The 18545-nt window shown below is 45.0% G+C and overlaps 1 protein-coding gene across 1 annotated transcript in view; it reads left to right on the forward strand.

Moving 5' to 3' along the window:
* Positions 1-18545, forward strand: part of Cap2 (cyclase associated actin cytoskeleton regulatory protein 2) — a 143868-nt gene that overhangs the window by 85943 nt on the left and 39380 nt on the right. The window contains exons 5-6 of the mRNA XM_036189137.1: positions 16382-16525; positions 16824-16909. Coding sequence (XP_036045030.1) covers positions 16382-16525; positions 16824-16909 — 230 coding nt within the window. The remainder of the gene's footprint in view (positions 1-16381; positions 16526-16823; positions 16910-18545) is intronic.

The raw sequence follows: 18545 nt of genomic DNA on the forward strand, positions 1-18545 counted from the left end.
CACAGCTTCCTGGTTGGCTGTGACTGAGCATCTGCGTGTTCCATTTAGAACTGAGCACTCCATGGCCTCTTGTCCTCTGCACCTTGACCCTCTGTGCTAATCACCATCTACTGCAAATGGAAGCTGCTTTGCCACAGATTGGGAGGCAGAGACACTGATCTATGTGTAATGACGTGTCAGTGGGAGTTGGTTTAATGCTATGTCTATTCCGTGGAGTAATAGTGGTGGATTCTCCTCTGGGGATTATGATCTGCCAAGCCACAGGTTCTTTGGGGTATTTTATCACAACAACAGAAATAAAACTATACCACTCGTGAATTTTAACCATATACATCAAAATGAAGTAAAATGTTACCTTCTACAGATGGGGTATTTCTTTTTTTATTTAGGATTTTTCTTTTCATACAATACATTTTGATCCTTTCTTCCTCTCCCAACTCCTCCAAGATCCTCCCCAGCCCTGAAAAGAAGTGGATACATCTCACTCCTTACCAAGAAGCATTTTGCAATTAATACCTGCTGGGAAAGGAAAACCATCTACATTGGATGTGTTTTATTTCTGCTCCCTAGATCGTATCTGACTTTCTTGGAGCTTCATTTTAATTCATTACATCAACATTAGTTTCTGTTCATTCATCCGTCCAATCTGTCGTCTGCTACAGGACATGGTGTTTACTATAAAAATGTGAGCTGTGTTCCGGCCAAGCTGCTGCTCATATGACATGGCTGGCTCTGTAAGCCAAGCATCTTAAACATTGTACCTCTGTCCATTGACTCAAGTAGTAAAAATTGAGTGCTGCTGAAGCCAAGTTCAAAGATTTGATCTTTGTATAAGCCTGCCAGTTTCAGAAGATAATTAATAACTGATCTGGGAATTTAATAAATATAAATTTACCACCAGCCACACACTGTACCCATAAACTCTGGCTATCGATCTCTCAAACCTTTGCTGCTGGTCGGAGTGTGGTGACTGAACACAATCCATATCCAGGAGAAAAGGTCCCCAAGCCTACCCATGATGGATAGTTCCCAGGAGTTCCATCCTTGCTGTGAGAAGCAGGAAGTTTACACACTACAGCATCCTGGATTGGAACTGGATTATACTGAGCACAGGAAAATGCAGCCCACTTACACATCTGTTAGACTAAAGCGGAACTGGATTGTACTAAAAACTGGAGTAACTAATCCGTTAATACACTGAACAGAATAACACTGAAACTCTGTTGGCTGGAGGGAGGAATGCATAACAATTTATGCCTCGGGTGTAGTGAATTGAAAGTTCAAGGTGTGCCCAAGCAAAGGCCATCATCAAAGAAGCTTCTCTGTGATTGACTCTGAGACCCACAACTGGTCAACATGCAAAGAGTAAGAGACTGCAGAGTGTCCAGCTCTAAGTAGGACATCTGCAGCATATCCTGTCCCCCAGCAGGCTCAGGGCTCCTCACAGGAGAAAGATTGTAAGAGCCAGAGGAAGGAAACATCTACAGCAAACCAGGGTTGGCCAGACATGACAGCTCAGTTGCACATATGAACTCACAACTGCTGGGATACACACAACTTGCACAGGATCAAACCATCCAAAACACCACCAAAGACTGAGGATGGGCTCATGAAGTCCCACCTCAGGCTGAGAAACTATTGGCCACCAATGGCTGTGGGGAAGTGGGAGGGGGGGAGAAAGAGTTAGTTTTCCTCGGGGATATGGCTCCTGGGAGATTGTCCAGGCTCCTGTTAATGGTCCATGCACATACGGGCAACACTAAGTGGACTCTGAATGTTTTTTTTTAAATGGGCATGCTAGGTTGGGAGGGGGAAGAGGTGGAGGTGTATTCTCATATAATAAAAAAAGACATAAAACAGAAATAAAAAAACACTAGCAAAGACTAGAAGGGGACTGAGTGGAGTAAGGTGGGATGGATGGGACATTGAAGATATTGGCATTTATTGCAAATGATGTTAGTGAATTGTGCCTCCATGTCTAACAGCTAACATGTCAAATGACTTATTATTATGTGTTGCTCTTTTGCTATGATGAACTCGGCATCTCAACTTGACTGGTCCACTGAGTATCCAGATATTTTGTCCAGTATAATCCTCTTGCTATTCCCTCTTCTTGGCCAACAGTGACAGTATCCTCGTGGTTGCTCAGTTAGAGGGATGAGTCTCTCCACTGCTCATTTACTCTGTTACTGTATCCAGCCTGGACTCTGCTCCTCCTGGCTCCACCATGTTCACTCCAACCCCAAGAATTGCAGTGATCTCTAAGATGATCTCCCTGCTCCCCTCCCTGCCCCCACAATTGAGTCTCCAGACAGCATGCAGACGATTCTTGGGAAAGAAAGTCATCCATGTCTCCCGCCGCAAACAGTGGCCATTCCCTTGTGTTTCGGATGAAAGCCAGACTCCTTTGCACAGATACTCTTCTGCCGCCTCCTTATCATCTCAGACCTCACATTCCCCCACCGCCGTGTTTCCCACATGTTCCATGCCAGTCACACTTGTTGCTTGCTATTCCTGGAACACAGGAGACAATTGCCAGCCTTAGATCCTTCACAGTGGCTATGTCCTCTTCCCACGGGCACCCACGTGGTCAATTCCACTTAAGTTCTTCAGCTGTCCCTTTCTCGGTGAAATCTGAAGACCATCCTATTTTAAACAACTGGATCCTCCCCCATCTCCCTCCCTCTCTCTCCATCTCCCTCCCCCTCTCTCCCTTTCCCTCTACCTCTCCTCCCTTTACCTCCCCTCCCCTCCTCTCCCCAGGCTGCCTTCTAATTCATTATATAACTGAGAATGACCTTGGACTTTTGATCCTCCTGCCTCCGCGTCCCAAGTTCTGGAATTTCAGCACCATTACCCCAGTTTATGCAGTGCTGAGGGTGGAACCCCAGAGGCCTCAAGCAGGTACTCTACCAACTGAGGTAACTCATCCCCCACCCCCATCCCATGGATATTTCTGAACCTTACCACTGAACTATTTCCCCCCACCCCCAGTGGCTTTTAACACCTAACATGTGGTATAGAATTGAGTTATTATGACCACAGCTCTTGGTCGGTCTCCCTCTGTGATGGTTAATTTTGTGTGTCAATTCCACTGAGCCCAGGCCTCACACACAGGGCACCTTGTCTACTTACTAAGTGAAGGGACAAACAGTAACAAACAACAGGCTCACTCTCTTTAGAGGTGTACGGGTGGACAAAGCCAAGCAATCTGCCGCACCTATCAGGGAATCTGTCCTGGTTTCTTTCTGTTGCTGGGATAAAACCACTCTGACCAAGCAACTTAGGGGAGAAAACAGTTTATTTGGCTCAGGCTTCCAGGTTATATCCATCCTTCATTGAGGGATGTCATGGCAGAAACTTGACCCAGAAGCCATGGCAAAATGCTCTTTACTGACTTACAGGCTTAGCAAGCACTAGCTTTCTTATAATCTAAGACAACCTTGGCAGGGAATAGTGATGCCCACAGTGGGCTGGGCCCACCTACATCAATTAACAATAAAGATAATCCCTCATAAATATGCCCACGGACCAATCTGATCCAGGCAGTCCCTCAATGAGACTGCCTTCTCAGGTAATGCCAAGCTCTGTCAAGGTGACGACAGTTAAAACTAATTAAAAAAACAGCCCATTATTTGGTAAGATAAAGGGGAACAGCAGGAATGGGGTAGGGGACAAGAAAGGATGGTGGGAGAACAGTATGATCAAAGTACATCATGTGTCTGTGTGTGTGTGTGTGTGTGTGTGTGTGTGTGTGTGTGTGTGTATAAAATATCCCAGTGAGCCCCATCTTATGCATAATTAATATATGCTAACAAAAACTTTAAAAGCAGGGCTGGACAGATGACTGAGTTTGTTACTTGCCTAGTGTAAAAGCATGAGGACCTGAGTTTGCACTCCCAGCACCCACCCACCTAATGCTAGGAGTGGTGGTCCATGCCTGTAATCCCAGCACTGGGGAGGTAGAGGTAGGCAGCTTTCTGGAGCTCACTGGCCAGCCAGGCTAGCTGAATCTATGGAATCCAGGTTCAGTGATGGGCTTTGTGTCAAAATGCAAGGTGGAGCTCAACTTAGGAAGATGAGCATCAACCTCTGGCCTCTGTGTGTGCACAAATACATGTATCAGTCACACACCAAACACACATACAGAGAGAGAGAGAGAGAGAGAGAGAGAGAGAGAGAGAGAGAGAGAGAACTGAAAAAAGAGATTTGGAGTCATGTGATCTGTGGAATAAAGTAACCTTAAATCAAGAAAAGCACAGGATTCTAATTATGCAGGTCTTCTCGGCTATCTCCAAGGATACCTGTCTTACTGCTTTTCTTTTGCTGTGATAAAACAACTCAAGAGATGGAGCGTTTATCCTGGCTCACAGTTGGAGGCTACAGTCCGTCTTTCACAGCCAAGAAGTCACAGCAGCAGGGCTTGAAGCAGCTGGTCACATGGCACCCGCAGCCGTGAAGCCGAGAGCTTGTGCCCAATTCACTCTCCTTTTCCTGCCATTTGGAGATCCTATGCTAGGGAATGGTACTGCCCACAGTAGGCAGGTCTTTGTACCTCAACTAACCTAGTGAAGGTTATCCCCACAGGCATGCCCAGAGGCCGGTCTCCAAGTGGTTCTAGATCTCATTAAGTTGACAATTAAAGTTAACCATTGCAGCCTCCCAGCCCAGACTTGGAAACGAAGTCTCCCATTGGCTGTGAGTCTGCAGAGAATGCAGCAGGTTTGTGCTGTTGCTTCTTCATAGTTGACTGTTACACACAAGGACAGGTGATAAGGAAAAAGAACGTAGGAGACGTGGGGCGCTGGTGGCACACACCTTTAATCCCAGCACTTGGGAGGCAGAGCCAGGCAGATCTCTGTGAGTTCGAGGCCAGCCTGGTCTACAGAGTGAGTTCCAGGAAAGGTGCAAAGCTACACAGAGAAACCCTGTCTCAAAAAACCAAAAACAAACAAACAAAGAACGTAGGAGATGAAAGAGGAAAGACTGACACTGCCATAGGTGGGGATGATTAGAAGTGGGCACAAGAAGGTCTCACCAATAACAGCAGAGATGGAAGTAAAGAACAGAATAAAAAAAGAAAAGAAAAAGAAAAGGGCGACGTCCTCACTCCCAGATGATGACAGCTCTGGAAAAGAGTCTCCAATGGATGAGGCAGATGCCAGCCAGAACAAATCATTGAAAAACGTGTACCTGTAGCCACTTCAATTGCTATCATTTCATATAGAATTATAAAAATGTATCCCACAGGTCAGATGGAAAATATGCAGATATTTGGAATTTGTGGTTTGTTTTTTTAAATAAATTCTGATTAATGTTCTTAAGTCAAAAATTACTGAAACTGTTTTTGCTTGTGTGTGGTAAAAATGTAACAATTTTTAAAAAATAACCCTATAGCTACTCTTTAGGAGCTGTGTGGCAGGGGGAGCAGGGAGCTTCTTTAACCCCATGAAATGCCCTTAAGAGCATCTCCATGGAAATGACAGAAAATACCCAAAAGAGGAGGCGGCTGAGCGCAAACAGGGTGAGCAACTGACAGATCTCTGTGGCTCCTCCAGCCACCCACAGGCTTCCTGTAGACGTGTTCCATAGAACTATGGTCCTTAGAATACCGGAGGGAAGAAGGAGGAGGAATTCAATTCCGTGAGCAAAGATGGTAAGGAAACATCAAATGATGCAAAGGAGTAAGCTTTGGCAAGCCCACCTAAGAGGGATGTCACACCCAGCATCCCTTCTCTGGACTCAATGGACCAGGATGCCCTGTTTGTGTTTGTGTTAAGGCTTAAGAAAAACAACAGAATCCTGCAATGGTTGTGCTATTCTTCACAGCGAAAGTGGGTTCTGATCAAGGATGATTGACACTAAGATTTGATGGGCAGGTCTGATGTCAGATAATGGTTGATCTAGCCTTTGGGGTGTTTTAAGACTCCTAGGACATTGCTAAAGTTGCTTACATTGCTTGAGTTGCTACAGCTTGATGTGATCTCAGTGGCATTCTGCATGAGTCTCTGAGACTAGATCTGCCCATGCTTTCATTATAGCCACTAATCCAGGGGAGAGAAAGTGGCTCCTTGGAGACATGTGACTGTGCCAGAATCTTCCAGATGGGGCCTGGGGTAGTTTAAGCTGAGATGCATCATCAGAAAGTAGAGAAAAACGGGTGGGCAAGCAATCAGTGCGCTGTATGGCATGCAGCCAGCATTCATTGGATATCGGCAAAATAAAAAACTAAATGCCTTTCAGAAGCCTTTATATTCTTCCTAATTCAAAGGACTCACTTGTATTTGCTGTATACTGCCTTTGGCTTTCTAAAGCTGGTGAACTGAAACTGCTCTGGCACTTTTCTTCAGTGTGCAAAGCCAGAGGGTTGGCGAAGTCCTGTGGCAAGCCCTCGTGCCTCCCAGCTGCAGTGTGTACAACCTCAAAGTAAAAGTATAGGTGATTACAGACTCCATCACTGTCAGCAGCCAGAGGGAATGTCCCAGGTAGCATAGCAGTGTTGTTCTCTCAGCTCAACCAATCCAGTAATTGAAAGAATAATGAAATGGAGGATGCAAGTTCTCGGCCTCCTTGTCTCTTCTTTTAGGCTGACGGTGGATAGCCAGGTTAAGTTCATTTTTAACTTGGTTTCCTGCTTCTGTGTTCTCTCGCCACGGAATCTAAATGTCCTTATTTGTCATAGCTCAATAAAGACTCCCTGCTTCCTTCTTGGATCCCAAATAATGTATTCATTCCATGTCCCCGCCATGAATCTGGCCTTTGCCCACTTTGTCAAGTCCTGATGTAGGAGAGAGACACCAGATTCCATGTGTGTCTTGTGTTCTTGTTAGGCAGCACACCAGTGCAGGAATGGAAAATACATGTTTTCTTTACTGGGGGTCTTTTTGCCTTCTTGTACTCACTGTAGTCACTTTGCCTACCAGAACAGCCTAGCATCTGATAGCCCTAGGATCCTACTCTAGTATGAACTATACATATTCTACATGCACCTGTATCTCAAAAGCTATTAATCCTAATCTGAAGGAGCAGCTAGTATAAGGGCTCTGTGTTGTGTGTGTGTGTGTGTGTGTGTGTGTGTGTGTGTGTGTGTGTGTGTGTGTGGATTGACCACTGACCCTCACTGTTGCTTGGGAGATATGGTGAAGACCCAAACCAGAGTGGGTCACTGTGTTTAATATTTGCATAGCCATTGAATTTGGCTGCTTCTGTCATACACCCACTCACCTGAAAAGTGTTTGGCGGTGAGCACTTAGAGAAAATTACGGCCCCCATGTCACGTCAATAGAACTGTGCTCTGGTTGTTTGGTTCCACTTACTTTTGTTCCGCTTCTTGGTTTTTTGAGTCAGGGTCTCTTGTATCCTAGCCTGGCTTTGAACTCACAATGTAGCTAAGGCTGGCCTTGAACTGGCTGTGTAGCTAAGGCTAGCCTTTAACTTCTGATCCTGCTGCCTCTGTCTTCTAAGCACTGAGATGACAGTAATGAGCCAGCAAGCCTCAGAAGGTTGGCTGAGGAATTGCAGAACATTTTCACAGAGAATACTTTACAGAAAATGCCCAATTTGTAACCGTAAGTTCAACCATTGTAAGGAAAATGGAACAAGTTGACATCAAACGTCAGTGCCAGCCCCCAGGTCATAGCTATATAGTGCTTTGTCACTGACCTCTCATTTCCAGGTGCTCTTCGTCAAAAGCCAATGAGAGATGTCATCATGTGACCCTGTCATCATGGTTTTCTATGCTTTTTATTTTTGATGTTGCTTTATAAACAAAAGCTAAGGCTGTTCCTGAAATAAAATCTGCTTATGAGTGTAATATGCCATTAGAGCTTTTCATGGAGCAGTTAGGTACAAGAGTGTGGGTGTCACAAGCTTCTCTCCAGGGGCTGGGGAGATGGCTCAGCAAGTAAGAGTGCTTACTGCTCTTGCAGAGAACCTGGGTTCAATTCCCAGCCACGACATCAGGTTGCTCACAACCGCCTGTCACTCCAGTTCCAGAGGATCCAACACCCTCTGGTGGGACACACATGATGCGTGCACATAAACCCATGTAGGCACACACACATGCACATAAATTTTTTTCAATTATTACATCTGTTTAAAAAAACAAAAACAAAATTCCCTCCAGGCATCAGGATGATGATGGTGTAACTACATATAACAGTTCACCCCGGTAGACTAAGTCACTAAGGTGAAATCTTTATTTTTTTTTTTTTCAAAGAGAAACTGGAGGACAATCTAGAGTTGAAAAGATGCCAACAGCAGAGAAGGAAAACTAAATCATAGCAGCTGCCAGCAGATGGAGAATAGAGAAGAAAAGAGGAGAAAAGGCATACCACTTAAATTCATCAGCGTGGGGGTCAGCCATGCATGTGGTAGATAGCGAGCAGTCAAGAAGAGAGAAGAAGCCCAGAGGACCTGAGAACTTGTACTCAGGCTTAGGGCAACATCCAAAAGACAGAGGAAAAGAGAAGAAAAAGGGAAAGTTTCTGAGTCAGAAGCATGGGCAGACCCAACCCCTTGGCAGCTTGCAGGGAATGCCCTAGTGGGAAATTCTTACTAGGTTTTATTCCTAAAGAAAGACTCTTAGGGAATGTAAGTCTTTGGTTTTGTTTTGCTATTTAGAAATAAGGGCTCATGTAGCCCAGGCTGGCCTCCAGCTATGTTGCTAAGGGCAACCTTGAACTCGTGGTTTTGCCTCAGCCTACCGTGTTAGGACTGTGAAATGTATACCACCACACCTGTTTATTCAGTGCTGGGAACTGAACTGCATTACTGGTGCTAGCTGAGCTCCGTAAACTGAATCACACCCCCTGTTCCCTGGGTTATTGGTCCTACAACAAGGTGTTTCTGTAACCCATATTTTTAAAATTTCAAGAAATGTGTTGTTGTTCAATATAGTGACAACAATTTATAATACCATGTACAGTTATGGTACTCAAAAATAAGAACTAAAGATTAGTAAAAGCCAAAGTAATATTGGTTGATATTTGGTATTGTGGTTTGCTAAGAAATACTGCTTGCTAGAGATTTTCTAGAGGTTTAAATGCAGTAGGATCCAATCACTAAAAGATGTATGGGGAAGTAGCTCAGTGGATTGAAGGTTTACTACACAGGCATGAGGACCTGAGTTTGGTCAACCCCTAGAACCTATGTGAAAAAGCTAGGCATGATATCTCCTGCTTAAAATTCCAGTCCTGGGGGCCGAGACGGGAGGATCCCTGTGGTTCACTGGCCAGCCAGCTACCTTCTTCTGCTCAGGAAGCTCCCAGCCAATGGGAGATCCTGTCTCAAATAACAAAAGGGAGTGGCTCTTGAAGAACGACGCACAGATTGACCTTTCACCTCCACGTGCACACACATACACATACACACATACACACACGAATCCATGCACACACATGCACCCACAGATCTACCCACATAAACACATACACACACAAATCCATGCACACAAATCCATGCACACACATATACAAAGTCCAGATTTTAAGCCAGGCTTGGTGGCTCACACCTGTAATCCCAGTTTGGGAAAGTGAGGCAAGAGGATTACAGCAAGTGTGAGGCCAGCCTGGGCTACAAAGTAACCTCTCCGCCATTCTGAGACTCAGAATGAGACTTCATCTCAAAAAGAAAAGAGTCAAAAGTTTACTGTTTTATTTTTTTAGTTGTTAGGATTTGGGGTTTTTGTTTTTTGGTGTGTGTGTGTGTGTGTGTGTGTGTGTGTGTGTGTGTGTATGTGTGGTGTGTGCATGTATGCTTGTGTGTTTTAGTAGAGATATGATGAGTCCTGTGGTGGCCTTGAATTCATTTTGTAGCTGAAAATGATCTTAAACACTTTTGATGATTTGTTTTGATTGTTAATTATGTAAATGGCAGGGGGCATTGCACATGGATGTAGGTGCCCATGGGCACTAAAGATGTCAGATTCCCAGGAGCTGGAGTCACAGGAGGTTGCGAGACCCTTGACATGGGTGTTAGGAACTGAACTCAAGCCCTCTGTAAGAGCAGTATGCACTCTTAACTGTTGAACCACAAATCCAGCCCAACCTTGAACTTCTTATCCTCCCGCCTCTGCCTCCAAGTACTGGGATCACAGGCCCACCACCATGCCCAGACCTACATGCATACGTACAGGCAAGCACTACATCCAACCAATCCCCAGACTCCAAATTTTGCTTAAATTCCTGTGCTATAATAGTACCACCTTTGTCTGAAACCATCATTTCTAAATGATGAAGATCTCACAGTACCTATGCTATAGTTAGATCTGGAGTATGCGAAACTCTTTTGTTTTGTTTTTTTGTTGTTTGTTTTTCGAGACAGGGTTTATCTGTGTAGTTTTGGTGCCTGTCCTAGATCTCGCTCTGTAGACCAGGCTGGCCTCGAATTCACAGAGATCTGCCTCCTGAGTTCTGGGAATAAAGGCATGCACAACCGCCGCCCGGCTAGGTGTGTGTGTGTGTGTGTGTGTGTGTGTGTGTGTGTGTGTGTGTGTGTGGTGTGTGTTAAACTCTTGATACTCAACTGGTAGCACCTGAGGTGGTGAAAATCTTCTGAAGTGGGGCATAGTTTCAGGAAGTAGTCATTGAGCGCATGCCAGTGAAGAATGTATTGGGATCCTGCCTCTCTCCCCCATCACCATGCGTCCCCACCACCCTAAGGTGGTCCTTTGTTCAAACTGTCATCCCACCCAGCCTCCCCAGTGGAGTTCTGACCTGCCTCAAAAGCAGTGGAGCCAGCTAGCCATGGCCTTTAAACCTCTGGGAATTCTGAGCCAAACAAATACTTCTTCCTTTTGAGTTGTTTTCCCTTGGGCATTTTGTCACAACGACAGAAAGTTTCCCAGTACAACTCACTAGCAGTGTATTGATGGAGTTTTGTCTATTGATGGGCTTGCTGGTTTGAATGGCTTGAATTCAACTCAAAATCATTCTTTGTTGTTTTTTTTTAATTTTTTGAGATTATAACATAATTACAATATTTTTCCCTTTTCCTTCCTCCCTCCAAACCTTCCCATGTACTCCCCTCCTCTCCACATTCATAGCCTCTTTTTTCACTCAGTTACTGCATGCATATATATTCATATATATTCCTAAATCTAACCAATTCAGTCCATATCCTGTTACTTGTACGTGTGTTTTCAGGTCTGACCTTTTGACCCTGATGAACAGTTGATACGCCCTTCCCTGGGGAAGACCACTTCTCCCTTTGCCAGCCTTCCTCTGTTGCCTATAGTTCTTGGTATAGAGTTCCGGCCTCGTGGGCATTTTCTTGACCCATCTGGCATCGTCCCTGGTGTCACCCTTGTTCGGCTCACGTTTGGGTGATGTTTGGTCATGTTGCTGAGACTTTCTGAATGTAGCTTCTGATGTTGCTAGGAGACACAATCTCACAGCAAACTCCCTGATCTCTGGCTCTTACAATCTTAAAAAAAAATGTTTTTCTTTATTTTTGAGAATTACATGCTTGTATATAATGAAATATTCCCATTTTAGTCCTTCAACTCCATCCCCCCATATTTTTCCAACCCATCCACCTCCTGCGTCATTCCTTCTGCTTTGTCTTGTTTTTATAACCCACTAAATATGGTTCTTAATGCCCATGTGTGCACGGGTGTGGAGCTACTCTCTGGGCCAAAGACTCCTACCAAACTGAACAACCATTATTGTATTGTATCGTTATTTTTTAACACATTTATAATACCCCCACCTATAGAAATTTTCCCCATGGTGGAATTAGAATATTCTGTATTTACTTGTATTTCCCATCTATATTTTCCAGTGTTTCCAGTGAGCAAATATTAATTTAATAATCGGAAAAAGAATTTTTTTTTACATAATGACTTGGTCATTTTCTACTTGACATAAAACTATAAAAGAGCCATGCATTCCTGGGTCTGGAGAGATAGCTTAGGGATTAAGAGCACTGGCTGTTCTTCCAGAGAACCTGGGTTCAACTCCCAGGACCCACATGGTAACTGTTTGTAACTCCAATTCCAGGGAATTCAATGTCCTCTTCTCCCCTGCAGAATCCTGCATGTATGTGAGGCACATAAGCTCACATAGCTACACATACATACACTAAAAATTAAAGATAAATAAATAATTTTTTAAAAGAACCTTGTGTTCCAAAGGCTGGCAAACTGGCTCTGAGGGAAAAGACCCTACCCTCCGCACAGTGACCTGAGTTTATCTCCAGAACTGAATGGCGGAAAGAGAATTGACTCCCACAGACTTTCCTTTGAAGTTCCCTGATGCACACAAAATCAATAAATAAAAATGCAATTTTTTTTTAAAGAACCCTTGGCTCTAGAAGTAACTAGCCAGTTTTCTTGCTATTCTGTGCCCATCTTTAAGGTCAAGGTTCATTTTGTTGTTTCTCTTACAGAATTGCCTGAGAGATTCAGTTTGCCTTTTTGGGTAGTCTCTTCGAAGCTTGCTGATAAAAAACCCTTCCATTTTACTTTCTGCAAAACAATCCAGTTCCTTCTGAAGCTAAATGGAGATGGAGCTGATAGCAGAGCTCCGTTCTTCAAGTTCAGAGTATGCAAAGGTCGTAAAGACACAGTCCTGAGATAGGCTTCCAAGGACAAAAACATGGCCTTGCTCACTGGCCTCTTTCCCTTCCCATAGGGCCATGTGTGACTCGGTCTGTTCCACAGACACCTGGGACAGAAAAGATTTGGAGGCATGTCTTCACAGCTTGAAATTTATTTTCTTTCAGGAAATTGTCTTTGAAAACAGAAACCTGCAGGAAACATGGTTTGTTTGGTTTTTTTTGTTTTGTTTGTTTGTTTTTTGTTTTTTTTTTTTGGTTTTGTTTTTTTTTTTTTGGTTGTTTTCTTTTGGAGAGAATTTAAAATCATTCCAAAATATACCAGCCGTGTATTTTGTGTGTGAGTTCGTGTGTACATATATGGGTGTATGTGTGTACCAAGAGCGTCTTCCTCGATTACTTATTTTTTTGAGGCAAGGTCTCTCCCTGGATCTGCAGCTGGCTCCTGAGACTGGCCAGGCGACTGTGCTGCCCACATCCTCTCTTGTTTCATCCTTTGGGCACTGCAATTACAGGCAGGTGCAGCCACACACAGCTTTCTTAAAACTGCGGATGCTGGAGATGCAAACCATGTCCTCCAGCTTGTGCAGCAAGCACTCCACCGACTGCTGTCCCGTTTCCAGCCCCTGGAGCTGTGTCTTGAGACCACCACCATTACATGCTAAGAAAATAATTACATGGAAAACTAGGACACTGGACTCAGAAGATGGCCCAGTGCATAAAGCACTCGCCCACTTGCCAGGCAAGGATGAGTGCCAGAGTTCAGATCCCCAGAACCCACATCAAAATCTGGGCAGACTTAATGGCTGCCTATGATCAGAACACTCACAAAGCCAAGACCAGAGGCTCTGGGACAAAGCAGCCGCCACACTCACCAGAACTGGTGAGCTTTGGGTTCGATGAGAGATCCTACCTCAATAAGCAAGTGGGGAGCAATTGAGGACACCTAACATCAACTCCAGGTCTTCACACATGCACACACTAATGCACCCACACACGCATTTACCCACACATACCCCAACATACATAACATATATGTACATATACACATACAACCTTCATAAACACAGCAATAAAAATAATAATAACAATACAGGATGCCTTACTGGGGATTCGGCTTAATAGGTAGACTGTTTGCCTAGTTTGTGCAAGGCTCTGGGATCAGTTCCTGTCAACACACACACACACACACACACACACACACACACACAATCTCTTTCTATTGTGGAAAGAGCTTTTGTAAGCTTAACTGACATCAGAGCAATTCAGCCGTATTTATTCAGTATTTCTAGAAGATGCCTAATGAGCAGGTAGAAGGATGTCTGAGGTCCTCCCACACTGCTCTTCCACTGACGTCTGCACACTAAGCTTTGACTGAAGTCTCGTGTTCACTCTGGTATTCTTTAGTCCAGCTATGAGAGTTCGGGGTGAACTGGGAGAGAGAAACCACTTTCCAGCACGAGAGCAGATCTATTGGCACAGAGTGAAGGGTAAAGCGTTTGTTAGCTTTGGTAGAAACAGGACTTGCTCTTTCTTCTCTTGACTTTTTTTTAACTGATGAAAATTCTTTGGACAATTGCCAAATTAAGGCAAAAAGGAAAGTTTCTCGATATTTATGATGTTCCCATCAGATAACCAATATAAAATATATTCCAGAATTCTGTGTCTCCTCAGAATTCAATTTGTTCTTAGGATGTTAGAGATAAACAGAGTTGGTCTTAATAAATCTCTCCAACATTGTACATACACAGTTTCTGGTTCTTTCTCTTCTTGGGGCAAGAGGCCAGGTCCCACCAGCAATTTAGATATTCTGGCCTTTCTCAAAGATGTTGCGGTTTAGCCAAGTGCTAAGAGCAAGCAGGGGCCTTCTGCATGGTTTTGCCACAGCTGAAGATCACTGGCCTCTGAGGAGACAAGTACCACCCTTTTGATCCAGTGATTGAATCTGAATTGAGGAAAAAGTCCCTAGAGAGAGAAATATTTGCTTTCTAAAGATTAAAATTACAAGCCTGGTATGATGTGCACTGCAATCCCAGTCATCAGGAGGCAGAGGCAGGAGAATTTCTGTGAGTTTGAAGCTAGCCTGGTCTACACAGAAAGTTCCAGGCTTCCTCTCTTCAGTTGCTTCTTGTTAAGTATTTTGTCACAGAACAAGAAACATACTACTTCTCTGATGTGAGCTATTACATGGTTGCCGTAACCATCACTTGAAATTATTGTGTTACCTCCCTGGGGCCAGAGGTTTAAAATACAGCATCTCCTGTAACCTAGAGGCTGTAGAGGTCATTAGCTTTCATTTGTGCCAGATGCAATCAACAATCAGCTAAAGGGATTTGCTCAGGGCCCCGTGGATGGTAAGTGGCAGAGGGGAGATTTGAAACAACATCTTTCTAACTCCAAAGCCTCTTTGTATAGCATCTTCCTTAGAAGACATAGCAAGGGTTTTATAGTCAGAGCAGATCCTAGGAGCCGCTGTGGCTGAGCGTCATTTCTTCCCCTATGGTCTATTGCTCCTGCCCCAAAGGACTGCCCTTTGGCGTATGACACACCACTGCAGCAGTGACTGTGACCACCTAGGGAGTTTGCCCAATCTTCCCAATCCTGCCCAGTCCTTCCCAAGACCAGGTAATGAGTATTTGGTGGGGAGAGATGGCCCCAGTGTGTAGGCCAGGTTGGAAAGCATTGCTCTGAAATGTTGGGGTTTTGTTTTGTTTTGTTTTGTTTTTAATGAGAGAGTTTTGAGGAGCTTTTCTGCTTCCCCTCCTGCAAACAAGACTGAGTAAAATCTGCCTGAAAGCATTTGAACTGCTCCTGCAAAGCAGGGCTGTTGCTGTCTCCATGGTGCACATGTGCACACACAGACCCGCCACCTTTGTATCTGGCTCTTCAGTGCCTGGAGGAAGCAGAGAACACTCCAGTCACAGGGGAGGGCTTCAAAGCAGCCATGGTGCTGTGGGGCTCTCGTCCCTGTGCTACCTGGTAACTCTGCTCACATAGTTTTGAAAATCATGTTAATGTCACTAGACAAATCATTTGTTGAATTAATCAGAAGTGAATGTGACTGTGCATGGGCTGAGGACCATGTAGAAAGAATCGGGCTAAGGTCATAAAATAGGATAAATCATGAAATCATGATGGCCTTTTCTGGGTGGTGGTAGGAACAGGATTTTACCCTCTAGCCAGGCTGGTCTCAGATTCCAAGTAGTCTTCCTACCTCAGTCTCCTAAGTGTTGGGATTAGAGGTGTGAGCCACCACACCATGTCTGCCTTTGTTGTTAGGGTCTCACTTTGTAGCCTCAGTAAGCCCCCTGTCTCAGCCTCCCAAGTGCCGGGGTTCCAAGAATAAGCCACCATGTCCAGCCTTGTTGCTGCTCTTGCTGCTCTTGTTTGGATCAGATCTGTCTGTCACCCAAGCTGTTTACTGTACTGTTTTCCACCCACAGTCGGTTGAACCCACAACAGTAGAACCCGGGCATACCGAAGACTGTTCTGTATCATCGTAACAAAGTCCGCCCCACTCACTGCTGGAGTGCTTGCCTAGCATGCCCTTGGGGGTTTAGGTTTGGTCCCTAATACTGCCAAGAAAGAACGAACAAGAGAAGGAGAGAGGGAAACAGAGAATAGTGGGGTGAATACAAGAAAGAGAGAGTTTAGGGATGGGGAGAAATGTTTCATTAATATAATGAAGAAAACGACCCTCTTCTGCAAGAAGGTCACGTGTTCCTTTCAAACCCCAACCCATGGCAAGCCCTGGGTGGTCCTCTCAGGCCAGTGCGCACAGAGGGTTCTGTCTGTCCACAGTAACCAACCCAACGTTTGCCTACAGAATGAAGTGGCCGTCCTTCTGAAACCCATCTCGGAGAAGATTCAAGAAATACAGACTTTCCGAGAGAAAAACCGGGGAAGCAGCATGTTCAACCACCTCTCTGCGGTCAGCGAAAGCATCCCCGCCCTGGGGTGGATAGCTGTGGTGAGTCTGGATGGAATGCCACCCTCCACCTCGTCACATGTTCGGGGACCTCCGGGGCCACCTTCAGGTTCCTCCATCTGGTGCACTGAAGGAAAGCCCCTTCCAGGCTGGGTGTGCCAGCTCTCTCTGAGCCTGTGAAAGCCCAGTGCTTCCTACTCTGAGATGGGAAAATGTTTCTCCAGCCGTTACAGAATGCTCACCCAGTGTTCTGTTGCTTTTCTTCTGCTTCTTAGAGGTATTTTCTTTCTTATCCTATTTTTTTCTCTTCTATGCTTGGGTGACGGTCCTGTTTTCTCAGTCCCCCAAACCTGGTCCTTATGTCAAGGAGATGAATGACGCTGCCACCTTTTACACTAACAGGGTCCTGAAGGACTACAAACACAGGTATGTACCTTCTTTTACTGGCTGTGTTTTCTGTTGACTACCTGTCGCTCCTAAAATGTAACATATATTTAATCACCAGTTCCTGTCCTCATCAGACTCTTCATTGGCACACTGAGTAACCTTGAGATTAAAATCCCATATTTGAGCTTGGAACCTGTGACCCAGCACTTGGAAGGCAGAAACGGAAGGATAGGCAATTCAAGGTCATCTTTGCTACATTGCAAATGTGAGATGTGCCTGAGCCACATGAGACCATGTCTTCAAAAAATAAATAGGCCGCTGAGAAGACTCAGCAAGCTTTGACCTGATTTCAATTCCTGTGCCTCACACAGTAGAAAGAATCAGCTCCCATAGGTGTCCTATGACCACCACATGCACACCTTGGAGTGCATACCAACACATATACACACAAAAGTTACATGAACAAATGTAATAAGAAAACAAAATAAGGGACTGGGGGTTGTTCGGGTTAGCAGCGGTTTCTGCTCTTCCAGAGGACCAGAGTTTGGTTGCACTGTGCAGTTCACAACTTCAACTCTAGGGGACCAAACACCCTCACGTGGCGTCTGCAGGCACCTACATGCACCTACACATACCCACACAGGGGGACACACATATAAGCATACGTTTTTTAATTTTTTAAATCTTTAAAATATACATTTTAGCCAGGCATGGTAGAGCACGCCTTTAATCCCAGCACTTGGGAGGCAGAGGCAGGCAGATCTCTGGGAGTTTGAAGCCATCCTGGGCTACCAAGTGAGTTCCAGGACAGCCAGGGCTACACAGAGAAACCCTGTCTCAAAAAACAAACAAAAAGTGCATTTTAACGTTCCAGTTTTGTAGGGAAAGCCACACAGAGAGGGACATCAGATTCCTAGACGACAAACCCGTTTATAAAGAAAGCTGCCTCAGTTCTGTTTCAGGGAATAACTGTCCCCACTGGACCACATACCACTATGTTATAGATTTCTGTACTTAAAGAATGAGCCTGTGTGCTGCAACTTTTTTCTTTCCTGCTTTGAGACAGTCTCTTGATGTATCCCAGACTGGCCTCAAACTCATGGCTGTTCTCCTGTCTCAGTCTCCCATGTGCCGGAATTACAGGCATGCGCCAGTGGAAACTTCCACCGACCACAGTGGAGGTAGTGAGGGACTACACAGAAGGAATGGGGGAGTCCAAACCCCAGAGAGGTGAGACCATGAGCCAGGTCAAAGGGAACAAAACCAGATTGAACTGAACTGAAATCGGATCTAGTGGGCAGACAGCTTTGTCTGAACAAGACTCAACAGCTGTTGAAAGGACAGGTGAACCGAGGGGTTTTGTCTGGAGAACCAGCATGGAAAGAACTAGTATCCAACAGCCCAGATAATGGAGCCTAGAGAGAATGATCGGAGGTCAGAAGGAAAATACAGTCAAATGGAGATAGACCAGGTGGAGGAGATGTTTAGGAAAATGTCTCTGAACCTATTTACAGATTGTCACAAGAGTCCTCATCCTGCAGTGAGGGCACAGCTGGCTAAGTGGGCCAGGGCCAGTCCCTGATGACTAATGAAGGAACTGAGACAGAAATAAGAGTAATGGTCTCCCACTGTCTGGCTCTGGACTCGAGGAGTTCCCCATCCAGCTCCTACGTGG

Source organism: Onychomys torridus, chromosome 5, assembly GCF_903995425.1.
Source record: "Onychomys torridus chromosome 5, mOncTor1.1, whole genome shotgun sequence".
NCBI lineage: Eukaryota > Metazoa > Chordata > Mammalia > Rodentia > Cricetidae > Onychomys > Onychomys torridus.